This window comes from Kogia breviceps, chromosome 3 (assembly GCF_026419965.1).
Source record: "Kogia breviceps isolate mKogBre1 chromosome 3, mKogBre1 haplotype 1, whole genome shotgun sequence".
In the NCBI taxonomy this organism is placed as follows: domain Eukaryota; kingdom Metazoa; phylum Chordata; class Mammalia; order Artiodactyla; family Physeteridae; genus Kogia; species Kogia breviceps.
Window position 1 is genome coordinate 74,816,745 of NC_081312.1, and position 25,751 is coordinate 74,842,495.

The 25,751-nt window shown below is 57.0% G+C and overlaps 1 protein-coding gene and 1 long non-coding RNA gene across 8 annotated transcripts in view; one reads left to right on the forward strand and one right to left on the reverse strand.

The window, feature by feature from the left end:
• The window catches only part of ZFHX2 (zinc finger homeobox 2), a 30,941-nt gene extending 12,414 nt beyond the window's left edge, over nucleotides 1-18,527 (forward strand). For 3 of the 6 annotated variants that reach the window (XM_067028735.1, XM_059055662.2, XM_067028734.1), the window contains exons 2-10: nucleotides 3,182-5,277; nucleotides 5,465-5,982; nucleotides 6,538-6,781; nucleotides 8,368-8,442; nucleotides 8,879-8,937; nucleotides 10,371-10,571; nucleotides 10,964-11,090; nucleotides 11,267-14,725; nucleotides 14,987-18,527. In XM_067028735.1, coding sequence (XP_066884836.1) covers nucleotides 3,231-5,277; nucleotides 5,465-5,982; nucleotides 6,538-6,781; nucleotides 8,368-8,442; nucleotides 8,879-8,937; nucleotides 10,371-10,571; nucleotides 10,964-11,090; nucleotides 11,267-14,725; nucleotides 14,987-15,966 — 7,710 coding nt within the window. In that variant the 5' untranslated portion in view covers nucleotides 3,182-3,230 and the 3' untranslated portion in view covers nucleotides 15,967-18,527. Of the gene's footprint in view, nucleotides 1-906; nucleotides 926-2,058; nucleotides 2,083-2,623; nucleotides 3,036-3,181; nucleotides 5,278-5,464; nucleotides 5,983-6,537; nucleotides 6,782-8,367; nucleotides 8,443-8,878; nucleotides 8,938-10,370; nucleotides 10,572-10,963; nucleotides 11,091-11,266; nucleotides 14,726-14,986 lie in introns of those variants that run through there. The other 3 variants (XM_067028737.1, XM_067028736.1, XM_067028733.1) reach the window with 3 other exon arrangements.
• Nucleotides 6,203-25,529, reverse strand: LOC136793806 (uncharacterized). 2 transcript variants are annotated; one of them, XR_010839617.1, is made up of 3 exons: nucleotides 25,049-25,529; nucleotides 23,318-23,473; nucleotides 6,203-7,148 (listed from the first exon to the last, which is right to left on the reverse strand). It is a non-coding gene; the product is annotated as an uncharacterized lncRNA (long non-coding RNA). The 2 variants fall into 2 exon arrangements; XR_010839618.1 differs by lacking the exon at nucleotides 25,049-25,529 and adding an exon at nucleotides 24,526-24,701.
• Between the last annotated feature and the right edge of the window lie 222 nt (nucleotides 25,530-25,751).

Genomic DNA, 25,751 nt, shown 5'->3' on the forward strand with positions numbered 1-25,751 from the left:
GGGGAGGGGGAGGGGGGGGAAAGAGATTTGCAATTTCAAACAGCTTCAGACCTACCCTCCCTCTGCTGATCCAGGTCTCACCCACTAGCTAGCCCAAAGCTAAGCTCCTTTGGTTTCTAGCTAGGAATCAGCTGTCTTTTTCCAGTCCTGGGAAGTAAAAGCTTTGGAGAGAGGATTTGGGGCTTAGGTCTTCCTAGCCCTCCTCTGCAGTTTGATCTAGAGTTGTGATTCGGGAGCCAGAGAGAAGTTGCTGACGGATGTGAGGTGGGCCAGCAGGGGGAGAGTACCCACCAGGTTCAGCCCTCAGTGTCAGGGCCTAGGAGGGGCCGGTCTTGCCCGGTCTCAGTTCTTTCTACCAGGTGAGCCCCCATTATGGGGGTAACAGTGGAATGTCAGGCCCTCACCCTCCAGCACATGTATCTCCCCACTTCCCCAGGCACCCCAAGGATTCCATAGGAAGAATACCTTTATTCCACAACTTCAGGGCTTCTGCTTTCTCATTATGTAAGATAACTGCCCCCCACCCCCCGTCCAATTCCTTTACTTCCCTGTTAGTTCTCCACCCACCCTCAGCCCAGGTGCTGATTTGCATTTTCATTAGCATGCAGAGCCAGCCCCTCGCGGAGCTCCTTAATGCTCCTCCTTCGACTTCACGCCTGGCTGGCCCCCCAGGAGGAGGGAAGTAGGAATGGGGGCCTCCAGGCTGAGTGCAGCCAGACCAAGGACCCATTCCAAATCAGGGAATCTGAAGGTGAGGGTTAGAGGCTGCCCAAGGGGGGAGAGGTCGCACCACTTCCTGGCAGCACTCTGGCCTGAGCGCTAAAGGTTTAATCGTTCGGTATCTGCTGATAATTGAGAACTGAAGAGGAGTCAGGCCACCTGGGATACTGGGAGAAGCATGGGATGGTGAGGCATGGGGGAATTGGTGAGTTTGAGGGGGGACCAAGGTTAAAAAGGGGGTGGGGCTCGGTAATCCTAGTCAGCTGGAGGCAGCTCAGGAATCCTGACTTCTAGACTTTGGGAGGCTCATTTTGCCAGTTCTGTGTCTGAGGGGCAGTCCGGGTAGATGGAGGAGCCCAGGCCACAGCTTTGAGGTCTAGCTCTGTGCCCGCCAGTCCTTTTCTAGTCTCACCACCTTGGAGCTGTGTGACGACAATCAGCAGCTTATTCAGCCTCTCTTTCTTGGGTGCCTCACCCATAAAATAAGGTTGTCGTGAGATTAAATGAGATAATTGATTAAAGCATTTAACGCAGTGCCAGGACCATGCTATATGTACCTTCATATTATTACTGTTACTTTGTTTTTTTGCGGTACGCGGGCCTCTCACTGTTGTGGCCTCTCCCGTTGCGGAGCACAGGCTCCGGACGCGCAGGCTCAGCGGCCATGGCTCACGGGCCCAGCCGCTCCGCGGCAGGTGGGATCTTCCCGGACCGGGGCACGAACCCGTGTCCCCTGCATCGGCAGGTGGACTCTCAACCACTGTGCCACCAGGGAAGCCCTGACTTTTTTTTTTTTAATCCCTGGGGAGGAGGAGGGGGGCGGCTCATCTCATACAAGCCATTGTCTTTCAATTGGCCAGAAGCTCTCCCACCTGTGATCTGGAACACATCTGAGAGTAGCATGGTGTCTGCAGGCCAAAGAAAAGTCACTGTGGCCTCTCTGGCAAGAGGACCTTGACTTTGGGAAACTAACTCTTCAGGGTATGGAAAATCTGAGGGTCTTTCCCAGAGCTGATTTATTCAACAGACATGTATGGGTATGTGGCAGGCATCTTTCTAGGTACCAATGATAGGGCAACCAATAAAGCAGAGTTCCTGTGCTCATGGAACTTAGTTTCTAGAAGGGAGAAATAAGGAAACCAGGAAATATCAGGTAGTGATGAATCTCTGAAGAAAATACCCCCCCCACCCTCCCATCCCCCCATTCCCCCCCCTCCGCCGGTTGTGTTAGCTTCTGTAGAGAGGGGAGGCCTGTTGGAAGAGGTGCTATTTAAGCAGACACTGAATGACAAGGAGCCACTGGGCAGAAGTCTGGGGGAAGATCACTGCAGGCAGAGTAAACAGCTTGGGCAAGCTGCTAAGGTGGGAATGAACTTGGTGTGTTTGAGGAACCAAGAAGGCCAGTGGGCTGGAGTTAGCCAGCCAGGTGGGGTGGAGAGTATTAAAGATGTGTCAGAAGTAGGCCGGTGCCAGATCAAATAGGCCTTTTTTATAGATCAGGGAGCAGAGTTTGGATTTTATTCACAGTTCAGTGAACTCACTGATGGGTTCTCAGCAGAATACAGTGTGGTTTACATTTTGAAATGTGATTATGATGCCTAAAATTTGCTTTAAAACAATACAGGAAAAGGGGAAGTGGGTGAGGATATAGATGAAACAAGATTGGCCATGAGTTAACAGCAAGATCCTACTGTATATATAGTACAGAGAACTATATTCAATATCCCGTGGTACACCCTAATGGAAAAGAATATAAAGAAGAATGTCTCTGTGTGTGTAACTGAGTCACTTTGCTGTAAGCAGAGATTGCCACAGCATGGTAAATCAACTGCACTTCAATTATAAAAAAAAAAAAAAAAAGATTGGCCCTGAGTTTGGAGACTGTTGAAGCTGGGTGATCAGTACAAACGGGTTCCTTATATTGTTTGGTCTATCTTTATGTATGTTTGGCATTTCTCATAATTGCGAATTAAATAAAAGATCATTCTGAGTGGAAGGAGGGGCAGTAGTGGAAGTGGAGGCCAACGTGGAGTCTGTTGCACTAGTTCAGGAAAGTGACAGTAATGGTTTGGGCCAGGGTGGTGCTGACGGAGATGAGGATGAATTGAAGGCTGAGACGCTCCCTTGAGAGACTGCTGTCGAATTGCCTGCCTGTGGGTGAGGGCGAGAGGAAACTTTGGGTTTCTAGCCTAAGCAACCAGATAAATGGTGGTACCAATTTTTGAGATCGGGAAGATGGGAAGAAACAAGTTCAGGGCAGAAATAAACAGTTCTCATTCTGGACATGTTCACTTTGAAGTCTGTTAGACGCTAAGGTAATGAAGCTTCAAGCTGGCAAATGGGTGCTTGAAGCTGGCGCTCAGGGAGGAGGGTGGGGACGGAGGATCTGGAAAATCAACTGCCTGACTGGGTATCTCCGCTGCCACCTCACAGCTCCGCTCTCTCCATGTCTCCCCCACAGGGTCCTGGCTGTCACGCTGAAATGAACCCCCAGCTCTCCTCCGTCTGCCATGGCCACCCTTAACTCATCCTCTACCGCTGGCACCACCCCCTCCCCTGGGCACCATGCCCCGTCCCCGCCTCCGGACACCTCCTCCCCCCGCACCCCCTCTGATCCTGTCACCAAAGATCCCCCTGCTGCCCCCTCCGCCTCTGAGAGCATGAGGTCCTCAGAGCCCGGGGGGCAGCCCCTGGAGCCAGGCTGTGGCCTCGTCCCACCAAAGGAGATAGGGGAGCTCCAGGAGGAGCCTGGCTGCGGCGGCTTCCCGCCAAAGGACCTGGGGGTGGAAGAAGACAAGGAGCAGGGGAAGGAAGGAGGAGGGCTCCCTCCCGTGGACCTGAGCGACCATTTAGTCTTCACAGCTGGCGGCGAGGCCTGCCTAGTGGCCAAGCTGTCCCTGCCAGGTGGCAGCGAACTCCCGTTACCAAAGGGCTTCCCCTGGGGTGAGGCAGGCATCAAGAAAGAGCCCAGCCTGCCCCTCCTTGCCCACCCGCCCCCTGTACACCTCACTGCCCTTCACATCCAACATGGCTTTGACCCAATCCAAGGCTTTAGCTCTTCTGACCAAATTCTGTCCCACGATACCTCAGCGCCATCTCTGGCCACCTGTGAGGGAAGGGATGGAGCCTTCTGGAGCTACCAGCTGGCTCCAAACCCACCTGGAGATCCCAAAGATGGCCCCATGGGGAGCAGGGGAGGAGACCCCAGGGCACTCTTCTGGCTCTGCCTCCCGTGCCGCCTGGGTTTCGGCAGGCCCCAGGCCTTTGTGGGTCACACACAGTCTCATGGGGTGAAGCTAACCGCTGCTCAACACCAGGGCCTGCCAGGCAACCCAGCCGTGCTCCGGGAGGGGGACGAGGGCTGCGTGGCCCTCCTGAGCTTCCTGGAACCACAGCTGCCTGCTCACACCCCTTTAGAAATACCCCTCGACAATAGCAGCACCGTGAACGTGGAGGCCCACGTGGCTCAGACCGAGGATGGCCCCGCTGCAGCCGAAGCCCAGGCCCCTGTCCTGCCCGTGGAAGAAGGCATGGCCCTCGGCCCGCCCTCCCCGCTGACAACCCCGGCCGCCTGGAACCCCAGCCCAAGCCAAGCCAAAGAATCGCCGACGCTGGCAGGCGAGGCAGGGCCAGGTTGGTTGCCCGAGGGGCAAGAGGAGGATGGAGGGCTCTGCCCCTTGCTCAACCAAAGCTCACCCACCTCCAAGGACGGGGGCGTTCTCCCTGCCCCAGTGGGCTCCCCCGAAGACCCCGGTGACCCGCCCCAGCCCTATCGCCCAGCCGACGACTACACCCCGGCCCCTGCGGCCTTCCAGGGCCTCAGCCTGTCCAGCCACATGGCTCTGCTACACTCGCGCAACTCCTGCAAGACGCTCAAGTGTCCCAAGTGCAATTGGCACTACAAGTACCAGCAGACCCTGGATGTGCACATGCGGGAGAAGCACCCTGAAAGCAACAGTCACTGCAGCTACTGCAGCGCTGGGGGCGCCCACCCTCGCCTTGCCCGGGGGGAGAGCTACAACTGTGGCTACAAGCCCTACCGCTGCGACGTCTGCAACTACTCCACCACCACCAAGGGCAACCTCAGCATCCACATGCAGTCCGACAAGCACCTGGCCAACCTGCAGGGCTTCCAGGCGGGGCCGGGGGGGCAGGGGAGCCCCCCAGAGGCAGTGCTCCCACCCCCCGCGGGGGACAAGGAGCCCAAGACCAAAGCGTCCTGGCAGTGCAAGGTGTGCAGCTACGAGACCAACATCTCCCGCAATCTGCGCATCCACATGACCTCCGAGAAGCACATGCAGAATGTCCTCATGCTGCACCAGGGGCTGCCACTGGGGCTGCCGCCGGGGCTGGTGGGGCCAGGCCCCCCTCCCCCAGCAGGGTCTGCCCCTGCCACCTCCCCCGACCTCTTCCAGTACTTCGGACCGCAGGCCCTAGGGCAGCCTCAGGCTCCCTTGCCTGGCCCCGGGCTGAGGCCAGACAAGCCCCTGGAAGCCCAGCTGCTTCTCAATGGCTTACACCACCTCGGAGCACCTGCCCGCAAGTTCCCCACAGCTGGTAAGCTCCCTGGGTGTTCTCTGTTCCCTTCCTCGGGGCCAAACTCGGTTCCCTGATTTCTCCCCAGGGCCAGCCCTGCCTCTTAAATAACCCCAGCTCCCTCAGCATCCACCCCTCCCTTTCCCACACAGCAAGCTGACCCTGCCCTGTTCCTTCCTGGGGCCACTAACCTGTCTCTGTCCCCTAGCCTCCGGCAGCCCCTCCCCGGATGCCCACCTGCCTCAAAGTCAGCTTCTGGGCCCCTTGTCCGACGGGCTGCCTGCCTCGCCACCCCCAGATGACAGCCCATCCGTGAAGGTGTTCCGATGCCTCGTGTGCCAGGCCTTCAGCACAGACAGCCTGGAGCTGCTGCTCTACCACTGCAGCGTGGGCCGGAGCCTCCCGGAGGCCGAGTGGAAGGAGGTAGCTGGTGACACCCACCGCTGCAAGCTCTGCTGCTATGGCACCCAGCTCAAGGCCAACTTCCAACTCCACCTCAAGACTGACAAACATGCTCAGAAGTACCAGCTGGCGGCCCACCTGAGGGAGGGGGGCGGGGCCATGGGCACCCCCTCCCCAGTGCCCCTGGGAGATGGGGCTCCTTATGGGTCTGTCCCCACCCTGCACCTGCGCTGCAACATCTGTGACTTTGAGTCCAACAGCAAGGAGAAGATGCAGCTGCATGCCCGGGGTGCGGCCCATGAAGAGAACAGCCAAATCTATAAGGTGAGAGTGGGGCAGGAAGGGTCTGGGATTTGAAGGGCACAGCACAGAGCCTGAGGGAGAGAGGAGAAGGGGACGGGGCTGGAGCAAGGAGATGCAGAGTGGGAAGGTGATGTGAAAAACCAGGGGGGCCGGATTGGAGAAAAAAGGCCAGGGCACCAGGGGAAAAACTATTTGGAGGCAGATGTGGAAAAAGATCAAAGGATGGTGGACTCTGACCAAGTGACTCCAGTACTTTATTCAACTTTTCTGGTATTTGGGAATGGGGGGGGGGTTCTGTGTCTGCTCAGTCCATCTTGTCCCCAGAAGTTCAAGAGGATGGAACCAGATTCCATTCATATACTAGGAGGGAGTCCAGGATTGGTAGGAGGAAGAGGAGACCAGGGAGAAAAGGCAGTCACACTCAGGTGGCCAAAGGAAGGAAGAGGAGGGCCCAAGAGGGAGGAAGGGGTGTCAGGGTGCTGCTGGTCAGGCCCTCTGGGGAGGCAAAGGGGCCCCCGGCACCTGGGGGCATCCGTCCATCCTTCTGCGCCTGAGCAGGCTCCTTCCCGCTTCCAGTTTCTGCTGGAGATGGAGGGGGCAGCGGCGGCGGGGACTGAGCTGGGGCTGTTCCGCTGCCTGCTGTGCGCCTGGGAGACGCCCTCCCGCCTGGCTGTGCTGCAGCACCTGCGCGCCCCTGCCCACCGCGATGCCCAGGCCCAGCGGCGCCTGCAGCTGCTACAGAGCGGCCCCGCAGCTGATGAGGGGCTCTCAGCTCTTCAGAGCATCCTGAGCTTCAGCCACGGGCAGCTCCTGCCTCCCGGTGAGGAAGAGGGGACTGGAGAAGAAGACCTGGGTGGGGAGGGCAGCCAGGGAGGGAGCTGGGGGCCCAGGAGAAAGTGGCGCGGGGACGAGAAATGGGTCCGTGCACAGTCCAGAGCAAGCGGAAAGGTGCTGGGAGGGCTGCTGAAACTGGCTTTTAGGAACACTGGGGCAGCGGGCAGCCGAGGGAAGTGGGGAACAGAGGCTGTTGGAGGAGGAGGCAGAGAAGAGCAGGGATTTTGCTGGGTGGAGAGGTAGGGCAGGAAGGGAGGTGAGAAGGAACCACCCAGTGATTCCTAGTGGTGACTGGAGTGCTGGCAAAGCTTGGGGCGGGTCGGGAGGGGTGTGAGTATGGGGTGTGGCAGGAGCTGGTCAGGAAGGAGAGGAAGGGAGAAAAACAGAGAAAGAATAGAATCAGCTTTGGGCTGGGCCAGGACTTGTCAGAAGGAGGAGGGAGCTGGGGGCATGGCCCAAAGGCAGCAGGATGGGAAGCCCTTGATGAGCTCCCCAGCCTCTTCCTGTCTCCTAGGAGGTCTTCAGTCCGAAGGCTGGGCTTAGTAAGGTCCCCCTTAGGCAGCTGAGGTTGTACGAGGGAGACTGGGAAGAGCCCGCCAGGCACCATTGATCCAGAGGGTGCAGAAGAGCCTGGAAGGGGCTGTGAGAGGTGGGCACAGGTGTCCGGGCTTTGCAGAGGCCGGCGGTGGGCAAGGGTGAAGGCAGGGGCAGCAGGAAACAGGAACAGGCAGCATTGACTGGTGCTAATTGAATTGCCAATACACTGGCTGGAGTTAAGTGCCGGAGGGGCCCAGATCAATAGCTAACGATCCTGGAGCAGGACTGAATGGAGTTAAGGAACTTTAACACTTTAATTAGGCCACCACTGAAAATAAATTCCTACACATCTGTCAATTCTTGCTTGAGTGGTAATCTCTCCCAGCTAGACCTGCTGCCTCCTGCTCACGGCAGCTGCTTCCTTTCGACCTCACCTTCCCTCTTCGGCACCCCTCACTCTACACTTCTGGGCTCCCTTCTTCTAGGATCAGTCGAGACAGGGAGCTGAGTTTGGTCCTGTTTCTGTCACCTGCTGCTGGACCTGTTCCCTCATCTTTAATGACAGGGCTAGACTCACAGAGATGATTTCTTAGGCTCTACCAGTTCCAACACTGTAATTTCCCCCCTCATCCTCTGTATTTCTTTTTGGCGGCTTTTTGTCCTCTCCTGCCTATTGATTCATCTATCCATCTTCTCCCTTTACTGCCTGGCTGCTTGTCCTGCTTCTTCTGCCCTATGTCCTCCCTTCTCTGATGCTTCATCCTTTTATTTTTTTAATTTTTATTTATTAATTTATTTTTTGTGGTACGTGGGCCTCTCACTGTTGTGGCCTCTCCCGTTGTGGAGCACAGGCTCCGGACGCACAGGCTCAGAGGCCATGGCTCACGGGCCCAGCCGCTCCGCGGCATGTGGGATCTTCCTGGACTGGGGCACGAACCCGTGTCCCCTTCATCGGCAGGCGGACTCTCAACCACTGCGCCACCAGGGAAGCCCTGCTTCATCCTTTTAAATTGACCCTCCCTTCATCCTACACAGGGAAGCCTCCTGTCACCCCCTTAGCTGAGCCACCCACCCCTGAGAAAGATGCCCAGAATAAGACAGAACAATTGGGTGAGTAGTTGCTCATCTGGTCCATTTGTTTCTCCATCCCTTGCCCTCCTCACCACCCCCCCCCGGTCCTAATATTATACATTCTGAGGTGCTCATGGGACCTTGCTGGTAATCCAGACACCCAGCAAGGCCTCCTGTGCAGAAGGAGCTAAAGTGATCAAAAGAAAGGGCTCATCAGAGGGAAGGGAGGCAGAGCCACAGAAAGCTGGGTGCTTTTGCCCTCTGGCCATCCCACTAACCCGGGCTCAGCCCTGCCAAGCTCCCCTCCCTGTACTGAGCGCAGTTCTGTACTTCCCTGCCCTTTCTCCCTTTCCCCAGAGCCCACCCCTACCTTGGAAGCCCTCTGCTACAAATCAGGTCATCTTAAGGGCCAGGGGTCTGTGAAAGGAAGAGGGTGGGGCTGTCAGAGTCTCTTAATCTCTCCTTTCATCTTCAGCTTCTGAAGAGGCAGAGAACAAGAATGGCCCTCCTGGAGACAGTGCCGACCAGACCACGGTCAGGACCGGGGTAACTGGGAAGATCTCGGGGGCGGGGTGGGCGTCTAATTTTACTGAGATCTGCTCACATCCTAAAGGCTAAACTTCTAATTAGTAGATCTTTACAGACAAGAGATTTCAGACCAAAGGCAGATCTAATTTTGTCATGCTTGTGACTTACATCATTCCAAATACAATGTTTCAGAAATTGCACCTAGGTCCAGTTACCGGATGTGAGCACCAGCTGAGCTGGCCCTGAGGGGTGGAGCACAGAGGGAGACAAAATGAAAAGAGAAAGGCAAAAATAAAACACTAGCTGCTGCCCAGCTCTTTATTCCTGCTGGGAGCAGAAAGATGTGAAGTTCTTCTTCTACAGAGAACCCTGAGCCTGGGTGGAACTGCCCTGGCACCTCCTTCCTCAGGCTAGAGGAACTGACCCAGATGATCCACGCAGACAGCAAGCTCTGCAAGTCTCCGAGTGGCTGACCTAGGCAGGGCCCAAGAGTAGCTTAGCTCTGTGGCCTGAAAGGGTTCATTCTGAGGGGATTCCCAGCCTTTGGTTTTGAGGTGCCACCCTGTGCCTCCCAGCTCTCCAAACCGGACTGCAATATGCTGTGTGTATTCTGACTGCAAACTGCTGCAGTGACGGCTTATGTCCTCAGCTCCCCTGCCTCCTAACTCCTGTTCCAGCTATCTGCTCCCAGGGCTAGGTGTGTTAAGATGAGCGTCTGGATACCTTTCCTTTATGGCCGTGTCCCCTCCCTGATATGCAGTCCTGGACCAGTGGCACAGGCGACAGGAGAGGAAGTGCAGGCTGACAGAAATGCAGGCTGCAGGTCAGGCAGTCAGGTGACTGAGGCGGAAGTAGAGGGGCCTTCACGCCCCACCCCAGGCTCCCCAGCCCCACCCTCTGGAGGTACGGGCGGGAATGTGCCAACAGCCAGCGCCAGGCCAGAATTTTCCAGGGCCACTGGGGGAGCTGTGGTGTTTGTTTACATTAAAAGGGGAAGGGGAGAAAAAGGCAGGCAAAGAAAGTGCGAGGGGAGGGAGAAAGAGCCGGCTTCGATTCGGGAGCCTCTGGGTCCAGAAAGTGCCAGAAGCAAGGGGAGCTATTTCACGGAGGAGATACAGGCAGGGTGGGGGCCGGTAAGAAAAGACAACTAAATCAGAGGAGGTAGGTCCAGGGCCCTCCTGTCGGCTGGAGAACGGAGTAGGGCGGCAGAGACAGGGGAAGAGAGAGGCCAGGAGGGAGGGTGAGGGCAGGATAGAGAAGGCGGGCGAGCCAGGGCAGCCCAGCCTAGGCCTTTGTCCCCATCCAAGTGAAGCGAGGGAGGAGCCAGCTTTCAGGACTGGGACTCCTCCTCCAGCAGGGGTAGGACCAGGCTGTGTCCGGGTGAGTGATGGTGAGTTCCACCCCTCCCTGACACCTCCCCCACCGCCTGTGTGCCCCAGGTGTTCTGCTGCCCATACTGCAGTTTCCTGAGCCCAGAGTCCGAGCAGGTGAGGGCACATGCGCTCTCTCAGCATGCAGTGCAGCCCAAGTACCGGTGCCCTCTGTGCCAGGAGCAGCTGGTGGGCCGGCCTGCCCTGCACTTCCACCTCAGCCACCTGCACAACGTGGTGCCCGAGTGCGTTGAGAGGCTGCTGCTCGTGGTGAGCACAGGCTGGGGGGCCGGGCAGGAGGGGAGGCAGAGGCCGCGCGGTGTCCAGGCAGCTGTGTGTGCTGAGGGGAGCAGCTCTGCATGGATTTGAAGGTGGAGTTTAGAGCTGGAGGGAACCTCAGAGCCGAACCTGTCCAGAGCCTCTACTCGCTGGGGAGGAAGCGCCCTTGGGTCCTGAGAGGAGCTGTTCCAGAGCAGGCATGGCTGCCAGACAGGACAGGCTGCAGCCCAGGCCCTCTCCTCCGTGGGGAAGGCAGAAGTTAGGTGGGAGGTTTGTCCACAGAGGAGTCTGGAGCTGGGCTGGGCACAAACACAGGTGCAGACCTGGGGGGTCTGGGGTAGTGGGACGGTGGTGGGAAGTCACTGGGATCTCTTCCATCGCAGGCCACAACTGTAGAGATGACCTTGACGACCAAAGTGCTGCCGGGGCCCGCTCTAAGCCCTCTGGGGGACGGCCCAGAGCCCCCCGCTCCCGGGCCAGAGCCTGTGCCCAGCAGAGACCAAGCAGCAGGTAAGGAAGGGTGGGGCAGACCTCCCAAGGTGGCAGGAAAGGGGACCTGGATTCCTCAGACCAAGAAGGTCTAAAGACAAGTGAGGCAAAAGGATGAGTTGCCCTAGATATTGAGTGGGTGGGGTCTGACTTAGACAAGGTTCCCTTCTCACTGCGCCGCCTTCTCTCTCCCCTAGAAGGCCCTCACCTGACCCCGGAAGCCAGTCCCGATCCTCTTCCTGAGCCTCCCCTGCCCTCAGCCGAGGCCCCAGACAAGCCCATGGGAAGCCCTGACCAGCCCCCTTCTCCAGCCCCTCGGCCCGATGCCCAAGCTGACGAAGTAGCTCCTCCACCCACCACAGCTGAGGAGGAAGAGGGGGCTGGCGGGGAGCCCCGCCTGGCAGAGCCAGCTCCAGCTGACTCTCGCCACCCTCTGACCTATCGGAAGACCACCAACTTTGCCCTGGACAAGTTTCTCGACCCTGCCCGGCCCTACAAGTGCACTGTGTGTAAGGAGTCCTTCACGCAGAAGAACATCCTCCTGGTCCATTATAACTCGGTCTCCCACCTGCACAAGATGAAGAAGGCTGCCATTGACCCCTCCGGGCCCGCCCGCGGCGAAGCCGGTGCCGCCCCCGCCCCCGCCGCGGCCACAGACAAGCCCTTTAAGTGCACGGTCTGCCGCGTCTCATACAACCAGAGCTCCACCCTGGAGATCCACATGCGCTCCGTCCTGCACCAGACTCGCTCGAGGGGAGCCAAGACGGACGCCAAGGCCGAGGGGCCAGAGCGCGGCCCGGAAGAGCCCAAGGAAGGCGAGACTGAGGGGGAGGTGGGCACTGAGAAGAAGGGCCCTGAGCCTGGTGGCTTCGTGTCTGGTGGACTGCCCTTCCTGTCCCCTCCCCCACCGCCCCTGGACCTGCACCGATTCCCAGCCCCCCTCTTCGCCCCACCAGTCCTGCCCTCCTTCCCTTTGGTGCCCGAGTCCCTGCTTAAGCTCCAGCAGCAGCAGCTGCTCCTGCCTTTCTACCTCCATGACCTCAAGGTAGGGCCCAAACTGGCACTGGCTGGGCCCGCGCCCCTGCTGTCCCTGCCGGCCGCCACCCCTCCTCCCCCGCCCCCCAAGGCCGAGCTGGCTGAGCGAGAGTGGGAGCGGCCACCCGCGGCAGAAGAGGGGAATGAGACAGCACCCAGCTCCCCCCCGCAGCCGACGCCCAACGAGGCAGCCCGCACTGCAGCCAAAGCCCTTCTAGAAAACTTTGGCTTTGAGCTGGTGATCCAGTACAATGAAGGGAAGCAGGCTGTGCCCCCTCCCCCAACTCCACCCCCACCCGAGGCCCTGGGGGGTGGGGACAAGCTGGCCTGCGGGGCCTGTGGGAAACTCTTCTCCAACATGCTCATCCTCAAGACACACGAGGAGCACGTGCACCGCCGCTTTCTGCCCTTTGAGGCCCTGAGCCGATATGCCGCTCAGTTTCGAAAGAGCTATGATAGCCTCTACCCACCCCCGGCAGGGTCCCCCAAACCTCCCGATGGGCCTCTGGATTCGCCTGCTCCCCACCTGGGCCCACCTTTTCTGGTCCCAGAGCCTGGGGCAGGGGGGGCCCGCCCCCCTGAGGAGCGAGGCCGGCCAGGAGGACGCTGGCCCCCAGAGGAGGAAGAAAGCTCCAGAGGGAATCTTCCTCCCCTAGTGCCTGCAGGCCGCCGCTTCTCCAGAACCAAGTTCACAGAGTTCCAGACCCAAGCCCTGCAGTCCTTCTTTGAGACCAGCGCCTACCCAAAGGACGGAGAGGTGGAGCGGCTCGCAGGTCTCTTGGGCCTGGCTAGCCGTGTGGTGGTGGTGTGGTTCCAGAACGCCCGCCAGAAGGCTCGCAAAAGTGCCAGCGATGGTGGGCCTGTCCCCAGTGGGGGAGGCACTGGGGGAGCCTCCGGCTGCCGGCGCTGCCGTGCCACCTTCTCCTGTGTGTTTGACTTGGTGCGGCACCTCAAGAAATGCTATGATGACCAGCATCCAGAAGAGGAGGAAGAGGCAGAGAGAGGGGAAGAGGAGGAAGACGCAGAGGAGGAAGACGCAGAGGAGGAACAGGGCCCGGAACCCCCAGCAGGGCCTGACGACCCATCACCAGAACCTCCAGACAGGGAAGAGCTGGGCCAAGCAGAGGCCACAAAGCCAGGCGGCAAAGAGCCTGAAGGGAGGGCCCCTCCCTCGCCCTCCCCCGTCCATGCCTGTGACCAGTGCGCCATGTCTTTCCCCAGCCAGGACCTCCTGACCAGTCACCACCGGCTCCACTTCCTGCCACCTGTGCAGCCCAGCACTGCCCCCCACCTCCTAGACCTGCCCCTGCTGGTGTTCGGGGAGCGAAACCCTTCGGTGCCAGGCACTCCACCAGTGCCAGGGCCACCCCTCAAACGGAAGCACGAGGACGGCAGCCTGTCTCCCACGGGCAGCGAAGCAGGGGTGGGTGGGGAGGGTGAGCCCCCCAGGGATAAGCGCCTGCGCACCACCATCCTGCCCGAGCAGCTGGAGATCCTGTACCGCTGGTACATGCAGGACTCCAACCCGACGCGCAAGATGCTCGACTGCATCTCCGAGGAGGTGGGGCTCAAGAAGCGAGTGGTGCAGGTCTGGTTCCAGAACACCAGGGCCCGGGAGAGGAAGGGCCAGTTCCGAAGCACCCCCGGGGCAGTGCCCAGTCCAGCAGTCAAGGCCCCTGTCACACCCAGCCCCGCACCCTTCCCCAAGTTCAACCACTTGCTGGGCAAGGTGGATGATGGGGCTGGGAGGGAGGCCCCAAAGAGGGAAACACCCGCTTTTCCCTACCCCACGGCCACCCCTGCTGCTGGGCCTCTGCCTTTCCTGCCACCTGGGAAAGAGGCCCCCACTCTGACACCAGAGCCACCTCTACCTCTCCCACCTCCCCCTCCACCCAATGAGGATGAGGGCCCAGAGGAACCATCTAAAGCTTCTCCAGAGAGTGAGGCTTGCAGTCCATCTGCAGGGGATTTAAGTGATTCGTCAGCTTCCAGCCTGGCTGAACCAGAGTCCCCAGGGGCTGGAGGGACCAATGGGGGCCCAGGAGGTGGGGCTGGGGTCCCAGACGGAATGGGGCAGCGGCGCTACAGGACCCAGATGAGCAGTCTGCAGCTGAAGATCATGAAAGCCTGCTACGAAGCCTACCGTACCCCTACCATGCAGGAGTGTGAGGTGCTGGGGGAGGAGATTGGGCTGCCCAAGAGAGTCATCCAGGTCTGGTTCCAGAACGCTCGAGCCAAGGAGAAGAAGGCCAAGCTGCAGGGGGCAGCAGTCGGTGGAGCTGGGAGCAGCAGTGAGGGCCCCTTGGGAGCCCAGCGCACCGACTGCCCCTACTGTGATGTCAAGTATGACTTCTATGTCTCCTGCCGAGGCCACCTCTTTTCCCGCCAGCACCTGGCCAAGCTCAAGGAGGCGGTCCGAGCCCAGCTGAAGAGTGAAAGCAAGTGCTACGACTTGGCCCCAGCACCCGAGGCACCCCCCGCTCCCAAGGCTCCACCTGCCACCACACCTGCCTCTGTGCCCCTCGGGGCTGCCCCGGCTCTGCCTCGCTTGGCTCCAGTCCTCTTGTCCGGCCCAGCTCTGGCCCAGCCCCCGCTGGGCAGCTTAGCTCCTTTCAGCGCAGGTGAGTGAGAGGTTGGGAGAAGCTGGACTTCAGAGGGCATCTCCCTCTAATGAGGTGCCCTTCCTTTTCCTTCTTGACTCCTCCCATCTCCAGTCTCCTCCCTGGCCTCCCTGTGTTTCCAGCTGGTGGGGTAGAGAAAGGGAGGAGAGGGAGCATGGAGGCCAGGTGGTGGGGACGCATGAGTATGTGGCTGGAGGTGGCCTCCAGCAGGAAGGATGGCAGCGCCAGGAGGTGGCTAATCATCACTCTTCATCTTCCTAGGCCCTGCAGCCTCCTCAGGCCTCCTTGGCCTCGCCACTTCGGTCCTGCCTGCTACCACAGTGGTCCAGACTGCTGGCCCAGGCTGCCCCTTACCTCAGAGACCTATGCCCAACCACACCAACACCTCCACAGTAGGCACCACTGACCCTGCCCCAGGCCCACCTACTGAACCCTCTGGGGACAAGGTCTCCGGTGAGCGAAAGCCAGCTGCAGCCCCCGCCAACTCCTCCACCGATGCCCTCAAGAACCTCAAAGCATTGAAGGCCACTGTCCCAGCCCTGTTGGGGGGCCAGTTCCTGCCCTTCCCGTTGCCCTCTGCAGGGGGGGCCACGCCGCCAGCTGTCTTTGGCCCCCAGTTACAGGGGGCCTACTTCCAACAGCTCTATGGCATGAAGAAGGGACTGTTTCCCATGAACCCCGTGATACCTCAGACCCTCATCGGACTGCTCCCCAACGCCCTCCTCCAGCCACCGCCCCAGGCCCCCGAGCCCATAGCCACAGAGCCTCCGAAGCCGCCTGAACCGCCCGCTCCAGGGGAGGGGGAGGCCGGGGAGGCCGATGAGCTGCTGACAGGCAGCACTGGCATCTCCACCGTGGATGTGACCCACCGCTACCTTTGCCGCCAGTGCAAGATGGCATTTGACGGGGAGGCCCTGGCCACTGCTCACCAGAGGTCCTTTTGCTTCTTTGGGCGGGGCTCTGCGGGTTCCATGCCCCCCCCACTGCGGGTGCCCATCTGCACCTACCACTGCCTGGCATGTGAGGTGCTGCTGAGTGGGCGAGAAGCCCTGGCCTCACACCTGCGCTCCTCGGCCCACAGGCGCAAGGCGGCCCCGCCCCCAGGGGGCCCACCTGGCGCCGCCACCAACGCTGCCACTGCCGCCACGGCTGCTGTGGCTTTTGCCAAAGAGGAAGCAAGATTACCTCACACGGACTCCAACCCAAAAACTACTACTACCTCTACACTTCTAGCTTTATAAACAGATAAACCAAGACGCAGGGGCAGGGAGGGCCTCTGGGCTCCTTCTCTTACCCCAAGGGGTGTCTGGTGGGAGCTCAAATCCCTCACCCCACCCTTGGCCCCTCCCACCCCCCTGGGAATCTCTCAGTTCCCACCCTCAGTGGGCTTCACACACCCCACCTCCAGCAGAGTCCTGCCTCCTCCTCCACCCCCAGACACACCGATCCTTCACAAATCCTTGCCCCTTGGTCTTCATGGGCAACACATCCATCTTGCCATCTCGATTATTCATTCACATCTGCCCTGCCCACTCGACATAAAATCTATCCTTGGTTTCATCTTCCTACAGCCTCTTTCCTACTGAATTCCCAGTCACCCCTCCAACTGCTATAAACACACAAAATATGTTATCCTACGCTGTTCCACTGACTGAGAAAACACCAAAAAAAAAAAAGAAGAAGAAGAAAAGAAAACCCAAGACAAGGAAGGGGGAAGGAAAATAAACTTTGCCATTCCCCCTTCTCCTTCCTACCCACCTCGTCTAGAGCTCACAAACTCTTTCCAAATACTCAGTTGGCTCCCAAGGTTGGAGCCTGGGATGGGCAGGGAGCCCACGAAACTCTAACCAAACTGGAGGTCAGCGGGGAGAAGTGCTCCCAGCTCACTCTCCTCACACCCCTCCCTCCTCACCTGACAGGGGAGCCCCTGTGGCCTGAACTGTAGGGGAAGCCGCGGCCAGGAACCCCTCTGCCAGCTCCGACCCTGCACCCTGGAAACTGCAGTAACTTATTCTCAAAGGCTTTAAACACAGAGGTCCTCTCAGCAGCCGTCGGCCTGCCCCTTGTCCCAGCCCCCCAGCCCTGCCACGTGGCGGTCCAGCCTCCGGGACCGGCGCTGCCCACCAATGGCAAATCCAAAGTTCTCTTAAAAAAAAAAAACTGAAACACACAACCAAAAAAAAAAAAAAAAAAACAAATACGAGTGCGGGAGAGAGAGATGGAGAGACCAGAGGAATGAACTAATGAAAAACAAACTTGGAAAACACAGGAAAAGAAAAGAAAAGAAAAAAGCCTGAAAACTCTCCCATCAAACAAGTGGTTTTTTTCCTGTTTGTGTCACTTCCCACCCCACCCCATTTTAAGGGTTCAAGGGTCTTTGAACCACCTTGTCTCTGGAAGATCAAATGGCTTTAAGTCCTTGCTTGGGTTCAGTGGTCCACAAGACTAACGGGAGTGCAGCCCTGCCCTGGCTGTGCCCAGCCTCAGAAGCAGGAACTGGTAATGGGGAGAAGAGCCTGGAGGCTGGGGAGAGAACCCCATCCTTGCCCCCTGAATTGAGTATTTATCAGGACAGGTAACAAACATCCCCTCATTCTCAGCTGTGAGTTACAAAAGTCAGTGTCACTGAAAGTAGCTTGGCCCTCTCAGGAGGAAAGAGGTGGACTAGCCCGGGCAGTCTGGTTTCTGAATCTTGGCTATGCCTCTCTTTCATGTAGCCGCCACCATCTCCTCTCATCCACTTCTTTCACAAACCTCTCCTCCCATTCGTTTCTTGGCGCCCCCTTCAGATTTCTGGCACTTCTTGAACCTTTTTGCCTTTGTGGGGGACCCTTATTCCCCATCTGTGTTCGTCCCACACCACCCCATCCTCTCCCCCTGCTTCCTCCAGCCTGGCCCATCTCCTCCAGGAAGCAGCAGCTGCTGGAGGTACCCCCCACCCCACCAACACACACACACAAAGGAGTCAGGGCCTCCCTAATGGGGTCTCGAGCTGAAGACTGCTGAGGGGATAGGTGGGCAAGGAGATGACTGAAGCACAAGGTGAACCTTTGATAGAGTGAGATCACCAAGGGAACCAACAGATGAGGAATACGCCAGAAGAGGGTTCCCCACCTCTAACCTCGTTGTCTCTGTAAGCATCAAGTAACTGTGGCAACTCCAAAGCCCAGCTACAGTGGCACTGGGTAGAGACGCAGGTGTTTTAGCAAAGAAAAGCCTGCAAAAATTTCCCAGTCCTTCAGGTAGCTTCTCCTACGACCCTTGCCCCTAAGACCTCCTCCTTCTAGGTAGTCTCCTTCCAAACTCTCCCTTCAGGCTGCTTCTACTACCAGTATCCATTTCATACACGCACACACACAAATTCAGCCAGCCCTGGGATTCAGGTTTCCTGGCCTGTCACTCTGTTCCTTGAACATGTTAATACTGAAGCAGTGGCTTATGTGCAGAAAAGACAGGAGGAGAGAAAAGGGGAGGGAAAACTTAGCTCAGTTCCTAGTCCCCATATGCTCTATGAATCTCACTTCTGGTCCCATTCATTTCTAAAATGAAAAGCTCCTAACCTAGCACATCAGGGGTGGGGTGGATTAGTTATTCTGATGATGCCAAAAATGCCAGTTACAAATGCAAGCAAGAAGAGTGAAACTGCCCAACCATGGGCTTGCTCTTGCTGCTTCCACCTTTCCCCGACCCCAGCATCTCTCATGCACCCCTCCCTTCCTCCCTCCCTCTCTATCCTTTTCTCTCTCCTGTTGAAATTCTGTGCATAAAACTATTTTTCTTAGCAGCATGTGTATCAGGAAAGAAGATTTTTCACTCTGTGCTTTCTGGGAATGTGATATGTGTATAAAAGTTGAAAACAAACAAAAATTAGAAGAAAAAAACAGGAGAAAAAGAGGGAACGTTTTAAAGAAAACCTTGGCAAACCCCTTGCATGAGATGATTAGAGGTGTGGTTTCATGCACTTTAGGGATTTACAGCCAGGGTAGGTTGGCTTTAGTTTGCACTATGAATATTTTCACCAGGAGTTAATATAGCCACAAATTCCTCCTCCTCTTGCCCTTCCACATAATCTCTTACACCCAGATTCCCTGGCGTGGAGAATCCCATGTACATTCACAGTCGGGGACTGGAGCTGACTGAGTAGCTGTCTTTACCAGGAACCCTATAATCTGGGGGACAGAAGAGCCTGGCCAACTGCTGACCTAGGTCAGTCAACATGCTTCTGGAGGGTGTGCCATTCCATGTTCCCAATGGCCAGAGCATTCCTCCCTAACCCCTTCCTGAGACCACAATCCTCAGCAGCAGCACTTCTGCTCTGGAGATTCAGTGAGTGGGTGGCTCCTGTGGACAGAGGCTGAGTCAGCACAGCCCCGTGCAGAATGCTAGAGGTGAATGCCAAGTTGGCCAGGTTAAAATGTGTTGCTTCTGTGGAGCAGCAAACCAACTCGCACGCATGGCACATCCATACCTATCTTGTGGTAGGTACCCTCCCCTCCCCGCCAGCTCTAAAGTGAGCCTGAATCAAGGGCTCATAAGATTGGTCTTCCATGGCTCCGGACAAAGGCTTAGGGTTTCTGACATACCCAGGTCCTAAAGCATCCAAATCCTGGTCCACCCTACTTACTGTCAGGGTCAGTACCAGGAGGAGGAGGTGGAAATGATCTTGGCTGTCTTTGCTCTAAACCAGAGCCTGTATGTATGGGGATGGCTTAAGGTACCCAATTCTCAACTAGGAACAAAAATCAAAGTCTGTGGAAGAAAATGAGAAAATCTGAACCCGTAGTGGCCAAATGGGGCAGAGTCTGCAATAGGACCACAGAAAGAGACCTGTTCTTCCCCCCGACCCTCTAGCCCCTGAAGTAGACACATTTTCTCCTCTAATCATTCATCCCTGTATGGATATTCACATCTGAAATACAGAGCTCTGTGTATACGACTGCACCAACGAAGCAAGCAAGCACACCGTCAGAAACAGCAGCAGAACCATGTATATAGAGAGCTACACGGATACACACAAATGCCAGAAAGAATGGGCCCCACGGGCATATAGGCACAAGGGCCGTGCCCCAGAGTCATCAACTACACTCCCGTTAAGTAGAAACACCCTCCAATACATAGTAATTTTCTTCACACAACAGGAAGTAGGAAAAGCTTATAAACAGAGAAATGTAACCAGTGTCAAGAAGGGTGACCAAATGTTTACCATTAATCCATGGGAAAGGACCTTAAATTCCTCTGGTGTGGAGACACCATGTACATTCACAGTCGTGGACTGGAGCTGACTGAGTAGCTGTCCTTACCAGGAACCCTGTAATCTGGGAGACAGAAGAGCCTGGCTAGGGAGGGGAGGGAGGTAGAAGAGAAACCAGGAAGAAACTCTGGGGAAGACTTACATGAAACACAGGGATAAACTGTGCTGGGACCCTGTGTTACATGAAGGGCCAGGTATTGGGGAGCAAATAATGAGAAACCTGTAAGCCCTGAGGATGTCATTCTCAGAGAATTGAGTAAGGAAGAAATGTCCCAATTCCAACGAAGTTCTGGCTACAATAAGAAAGGCTATAGGCCCAACCTCAGGGGTTTACAGCATTACAGCGTGGATACAATTGTGAAAAGATGAAATGAAAAAAAAGCCAGAGAGGATGTTCGTAGAAGATCTAGGCCAGGACTCGTTAAATCTAGGGAAAGATGGGAAGTGATCGATCCCCAGGGAAAGCCTCCCGGGGAAAGACATAAACTCCCAGAAGAACATAAAATTGAGTGAGGACCCACCCCATCATTCTCCTTCATATAGAGAATCCCCTCAGCCTTCAGACAAAGGAGAGACAAGGGGTCAATGGCATTATTCCCTGTCAGTAGTCTGAGCCTCATGTTTCTTGCAGCTCCCAGTCATGGAGAGGTGTCTGGCTAGAGGCTAGTGGGGAAGCAGGTTGATTACAGGTGGACCAGAAAGACAGTGAGGGGGGGAAAGGTGACCAGGGTTGACTCATACTCCTCCCCAGCCATACACACACTCTTAAACAGTGGCTAAAAGACTGGAACAAGTAATCAGCACGAGCTCAGCACTGCCCCACATCCATAGTCCCTCCCTGATATCCCAACCCGCAGCATGTCTTCTCAACTGGCCTGGCCTCCGCTGTGCTCGCTCCTGGAGAGCCCCGCCAAGTGCTCAAACAGCAGCACTGGCAGCAACTCGCTAAGCATCAGCAGCAGGCCAGGCCCTGGACTCTGCCGACCCCTGCTTCCACTCCCCGGGACCCTGACCTGCCTCCAGAGAGAAGTGTAACTAGGATCCATCCCGTACCGAGCCGCAGAATCCACACCCATCTGACCGGACCGCAGAGAGCAATCTCCCGACAATGCTCCTAACCTAGGGGGGGTTCTCAGTGGTCTGGTTTCAGAAACAGGGCAGCCATTCATCAGAACCCAGGGGCTGAAAGTGTCCCGTAAGGGATTCTTCTGTGATAACTCCTGCCAGTGAGAAGCATAGTTCTAGCAAGTTAAATCTGCTGATTTGACCTCAATCTCTCTTTTTCCTCCTGCTGCCCCCACCTAAAAACACATCCACACACCCCCCAACACATATATCCCATGCATGACTGCATAAAGACATGAATATGGTTGGGGAGGATGAAGAAAGATGTAAAAGGCGTGGGAAATCCAGACCTGATTAACTGTCCTACAAGGTGACTGCCATCTCTCAGAACAGTGTTTCTCAAAGTTTCGTCCACCTGCATCAATGGTCACCTGAGACCTTGTTCAAAATGCACATTCCTGGACCACACCTCAGACCAACTAAATCAGAAACTCTTGAAGTGATTCAGTGCTTTCTGGAGTCTGAGAAGCACTTATTTACATTGCTCAGCCCCATCTACATCTGTGACCTGCCCCCAACTCTCCAGCAGCCAGGGCCTAACCCTGCTACAGCTGGGGCTGCCACAGGGGACTAGCGTCACCCCCAGATTATCCTCCTCATTACCCTGACATTTGGAAATCTGACTATGTCTTCTGCTTATGGTGCCTATTCTTCAACAGGAGAAAAGTTACAAGCATCACTCTTGACTGAGTGCCCCCCTGTTTTCTCGAGAACTCTGCTGTGGAAACCACCTTGCTTCTTCTGAAGCTGCATCCACTTCCAGAGGTGCTGAAGTCAGAGAGCCCCCAGGCCGGGCAATGGCTTTACTCCCCTCTGAGCAGGTCCTACCCCCATCTGAGCCGCCCAGCCTCCCCTGACGTCACCCAGAGCCGCTAATTCTTCTACCCGAATATCTTCCTAGTCACTGACCCACAGCCCTCTGGCCACCCAGGAAGCAAGGAAAGCCCAACCTGCTAGAAGTTCTTCCACATGGAGGCCCAAGGTCCAGTTTAGCAGGACTGCTGATGGCACTGCGTCTGGAGGTGTAGGGCTGGTCTGTGTCACCACAGATGCTGGGGTTCTGCTCCTAGGGGCCTTCCTCTCTACCAGGGAGGGCTCATTGCTGATCCGTGGTCTCTCTTCCAGAGGTGGATTTCAAAGATAGGGAAATCTGTCCACCTCGAATTGGAAAGCCATAGAGAAATTCCTAAACACAAAACCTCCTTGAGTGGTCTTTCTGGAAGGACAAGTCCAAGTTGCCTTTGTCTTCCTAACACCTGCCCACCTCTCTAGGCCTAGAGCACATCTCCATCTTTCTAGGGCTGTTATTGAATATGGGCCTTTTCACAAGGGAGAAAGAAGCAGTTCAACTCAATCACAGCTCAGCCAATCACAAGGCACAGGGCAGAACGAAATACACACGGGCACCAACTACCCCACTACCCAGCAGCAAGGCCTGAGGGGCTCTCCTTCTTCCTACTCTTTCCCTTCCAATCTCTTCTGGCACCATCTTTGTGGCAACAGAGCTGATTGGCCTCTCTCTAGGATCTCATTTTGCCCTCTTAGGATTTTTTTTTTTTTTTTTTTCTGTCCTTGCTCCCCAGAGAAGAATAGAGTCCACCAGCCTGGAGCCTTGGGTGTGACTCTTAAACGTGCCCTTGTCCCTCTGTGCTCCAGCTTCCCTTGGAATTCTGCTCAAACACAGAGTGGCACCATCTAAATCCCTTTCTTGGGTGTGGTGGGGGGTAGGAGGGAGGTGGTGTCTGGTTGGAAGGAAGGCGGACTTGGGGTTGGCTGGAGAGCAAGGATTCAGCCCCTCTATCGAGGGTGTCCTCGGCTACTCCCCAGCAGGGCTCCACCCGGTGCGTGGCACGCCTGTGTGCGCCACTCTCACTGCCACCAAGTGGCGGTCATGAGCATGTTTGGTGGCTTTGGGTTTGCCGCAGTGCCAGGATCTGAGACGGCGTTCACGTGCCAGTGCAGCGCTGCCAAGCGGGGCGGCATCTAGTTGGTTGGGTGCCAAGCGGTAGGAGCCAGGTGGTGATAGAGATGAAAGAGGGCTGGGGTAGAGGGAGGGGGAGGGGAGAAGGGCACCAGGGAGAAAACCAGACACTTCACTTGTTAGAGTGGAGAGTCCAAATGGGATCCGCAGAAAGGTGCCCTTCCTATTCTAGATCCCAGCTCACAAGCAAGCCCTTCCCTCCCCGGCAGATGCCCGCAGAATAACATATACAGACCAGGCAAGGGGATCTGGCCATCTTTAGCAGGAAACTGGCTGGGGGCCAGGCAGGACTGCCAGTCTCTCCATCCTCCTTCCTTGGGGTCTTGGCAATGGCGTGTTTCCTCCTTTGTGTCCTCACGCCTCTCTCCGTCTGTCGCTCCACTCCCCACACCTAAGAGGGAATGGGAAGGAGGTCCCGGCAGAAAAAAGTCTGTTCTCCCAAACAACTCTCTCTCTCTCTCTCTCTCTCTCTCTCTCTCTCTCTCTCTCTCTCTCTCACACACACACACACACACACACACACACACACACACACACACACACACACACACACACACACACACACACACACACACCCCATCTCTCCTCCTCCCTTCTCACTCCTGGCACAACAAGCCTCTCAAGCAGATTGGCAAGAGACACCGCCACCCTCCCCACTTCACACAACACCAGAGCCTGTGCCAGGCTGCGTGGGCAGTGCCAGCACCCGCCCACCTCCTGCCGGGTCCCCTTGCTTCTTCAGTGCTCCGACAAAGGGCCGGTCTGCCTGGTCTGCCAGATCTGCCAGCCCAACGAGCTCTCCCTGGGAGCGGTGGGCACACCTCTCCTCTTGGCTCTTAGATGCTCTTGGCACTTCCCTGGCTACTCTCTCCACCACTTCACTTTCCCAGACTGGAAGAGGACCAATCACCTCAGAGCCTGACCATTTCCCAGAGCTGAGCTCTAGAGGGACAGCGACACCGGGAACACATCCCTGCTCCTCCTCTCTGCCCCCTGGGGCCCGTTCCCACGGATCCCGCTTGGGGCGCCAGCCTGACGGATGTGATGCCAATGGCTCCCGGGTCCCGAGCCTTCCTCCCAGAGCCCCAGGACTCCTGCCGCTGCCCCCTCCCCACTCGCCTCCTTCCATCTCCGCGGGCATGAGGGTGGCAGCCGCAGTGCCCATGCCTGCAAGCAGGCAGCATGAAGCAACTCAGGCACCCTCCTTCTATCGTCCCAGGCCCCAAACCTCTCCCCTCCTTCCACTCCATCCTCTGTCCTTCTGGTTGGACACTAGGTTGGCAACCACAGTGCCAACCCCCACCCGTGCCCAGGAGGCTCACATACAGCACACACTTAGGCGTACATGTACACGCGCACACACACATACACACACACACACACGGCCCCTTGAGTGCCAGGCAGCGGTGGCAGACACACAGCAATGCATAGTGACTGGTATACCCGAGAGGCAGCCAGATTCGGCACCTGATCCAGCACCCATTTGGGATTGGGTGGGGAGGCGGGCGGGCAGGCGGGCGGAAGGAAGGGTGATGGAGGCAGGCGATGGCCCTAGGTTGGCAGCCGATGGAGCTGGGAGAATGGAGGGAACAGATGCTCTTTGCCCAGCCTCCCTCCCTCTCTCTCTGAGATCAGTGCCAAGCTGGGGGGATGGGGAGAGGGAGGCTGGGGGAAGGGTGGCATTTGGAAGCTGGCAGGCGGGGGGGAGCTGGGTCCGCCCAGGCTGGGCAGTGCCGGCACTGGCTGCCGCCTCTCCACTCTGCCATCTGTCTCGCTTCTCTCCCCACCCCCTTTCTTTCTCTCTCTCTCTCTCTTTCTCTTTCTCTCTCTCTCTCTCTCTCTCTCTCTCTCTCTCTCTCTCTCTCTCTCTCTCCTCCATCCACAGCAAAACGAAAAGAGGAAAACAGGGTCCTCATCCGCCCACGCCCCACCTCTGCCGGACCCCTCTCCTGCTCCCACAACTCACCACACTACACCACCACCAAGCCATCTGTGCTCTCTCCTCCTGGCTCAGTCACCTTCTTTCCTTCGCCTCGCCCTCACACCAAAACGGGTGCAATGTTTTTAAAAAATAGATACATATGTATTTTACAAAGCAACTTAAAAGGAAAACCATTTTCTTTGGGAATGTCGTGTCCTTCTGAGTCTGGGTCCTCGGTGCCAATGTTTATGGCAGACAGAGGGAGGGGACCCTGTCCTCAGCTGGTGCCCATGAATCCCATGCCAGGGAGGAGGGGTGGCTGGGGTGGGGTGGGGGCGGGGTGGGGTATCGGGAGAGCTCTCTTCTCGCTGCGCCTGTGGTGGTTTCTTTTCTTTTTTTTTTTTTCCCCTCTTCCACTTCCGGAGCAGCTTCAAATAGATCTAGAGCCTTCCCCACCCCCAGTTCCCAGGGCCCCTGTGCCCTTCTCTCCCTGCTTTTGATTTTATTTCTCGATCACCCTTTCCTTGTGTGTGTGTGTGTGTGTGTGTGTGTGTGTGCGCGTGGGCGCGCGTGTACGTGTGCGTGCGCGCGAGTGTTGCATCCACGGCAGTGGGCACCGTGCCAGCCACCGCACAACCATCTGTGATGCCTTCTGCAGCCTCCGCTGTTTCTCCCTGCCACCTCCAGCCCCCAACTCCCCTGCACCCCAGCTCCCCACCCCCCAGTCCCCAATCATTAATTAGCTACT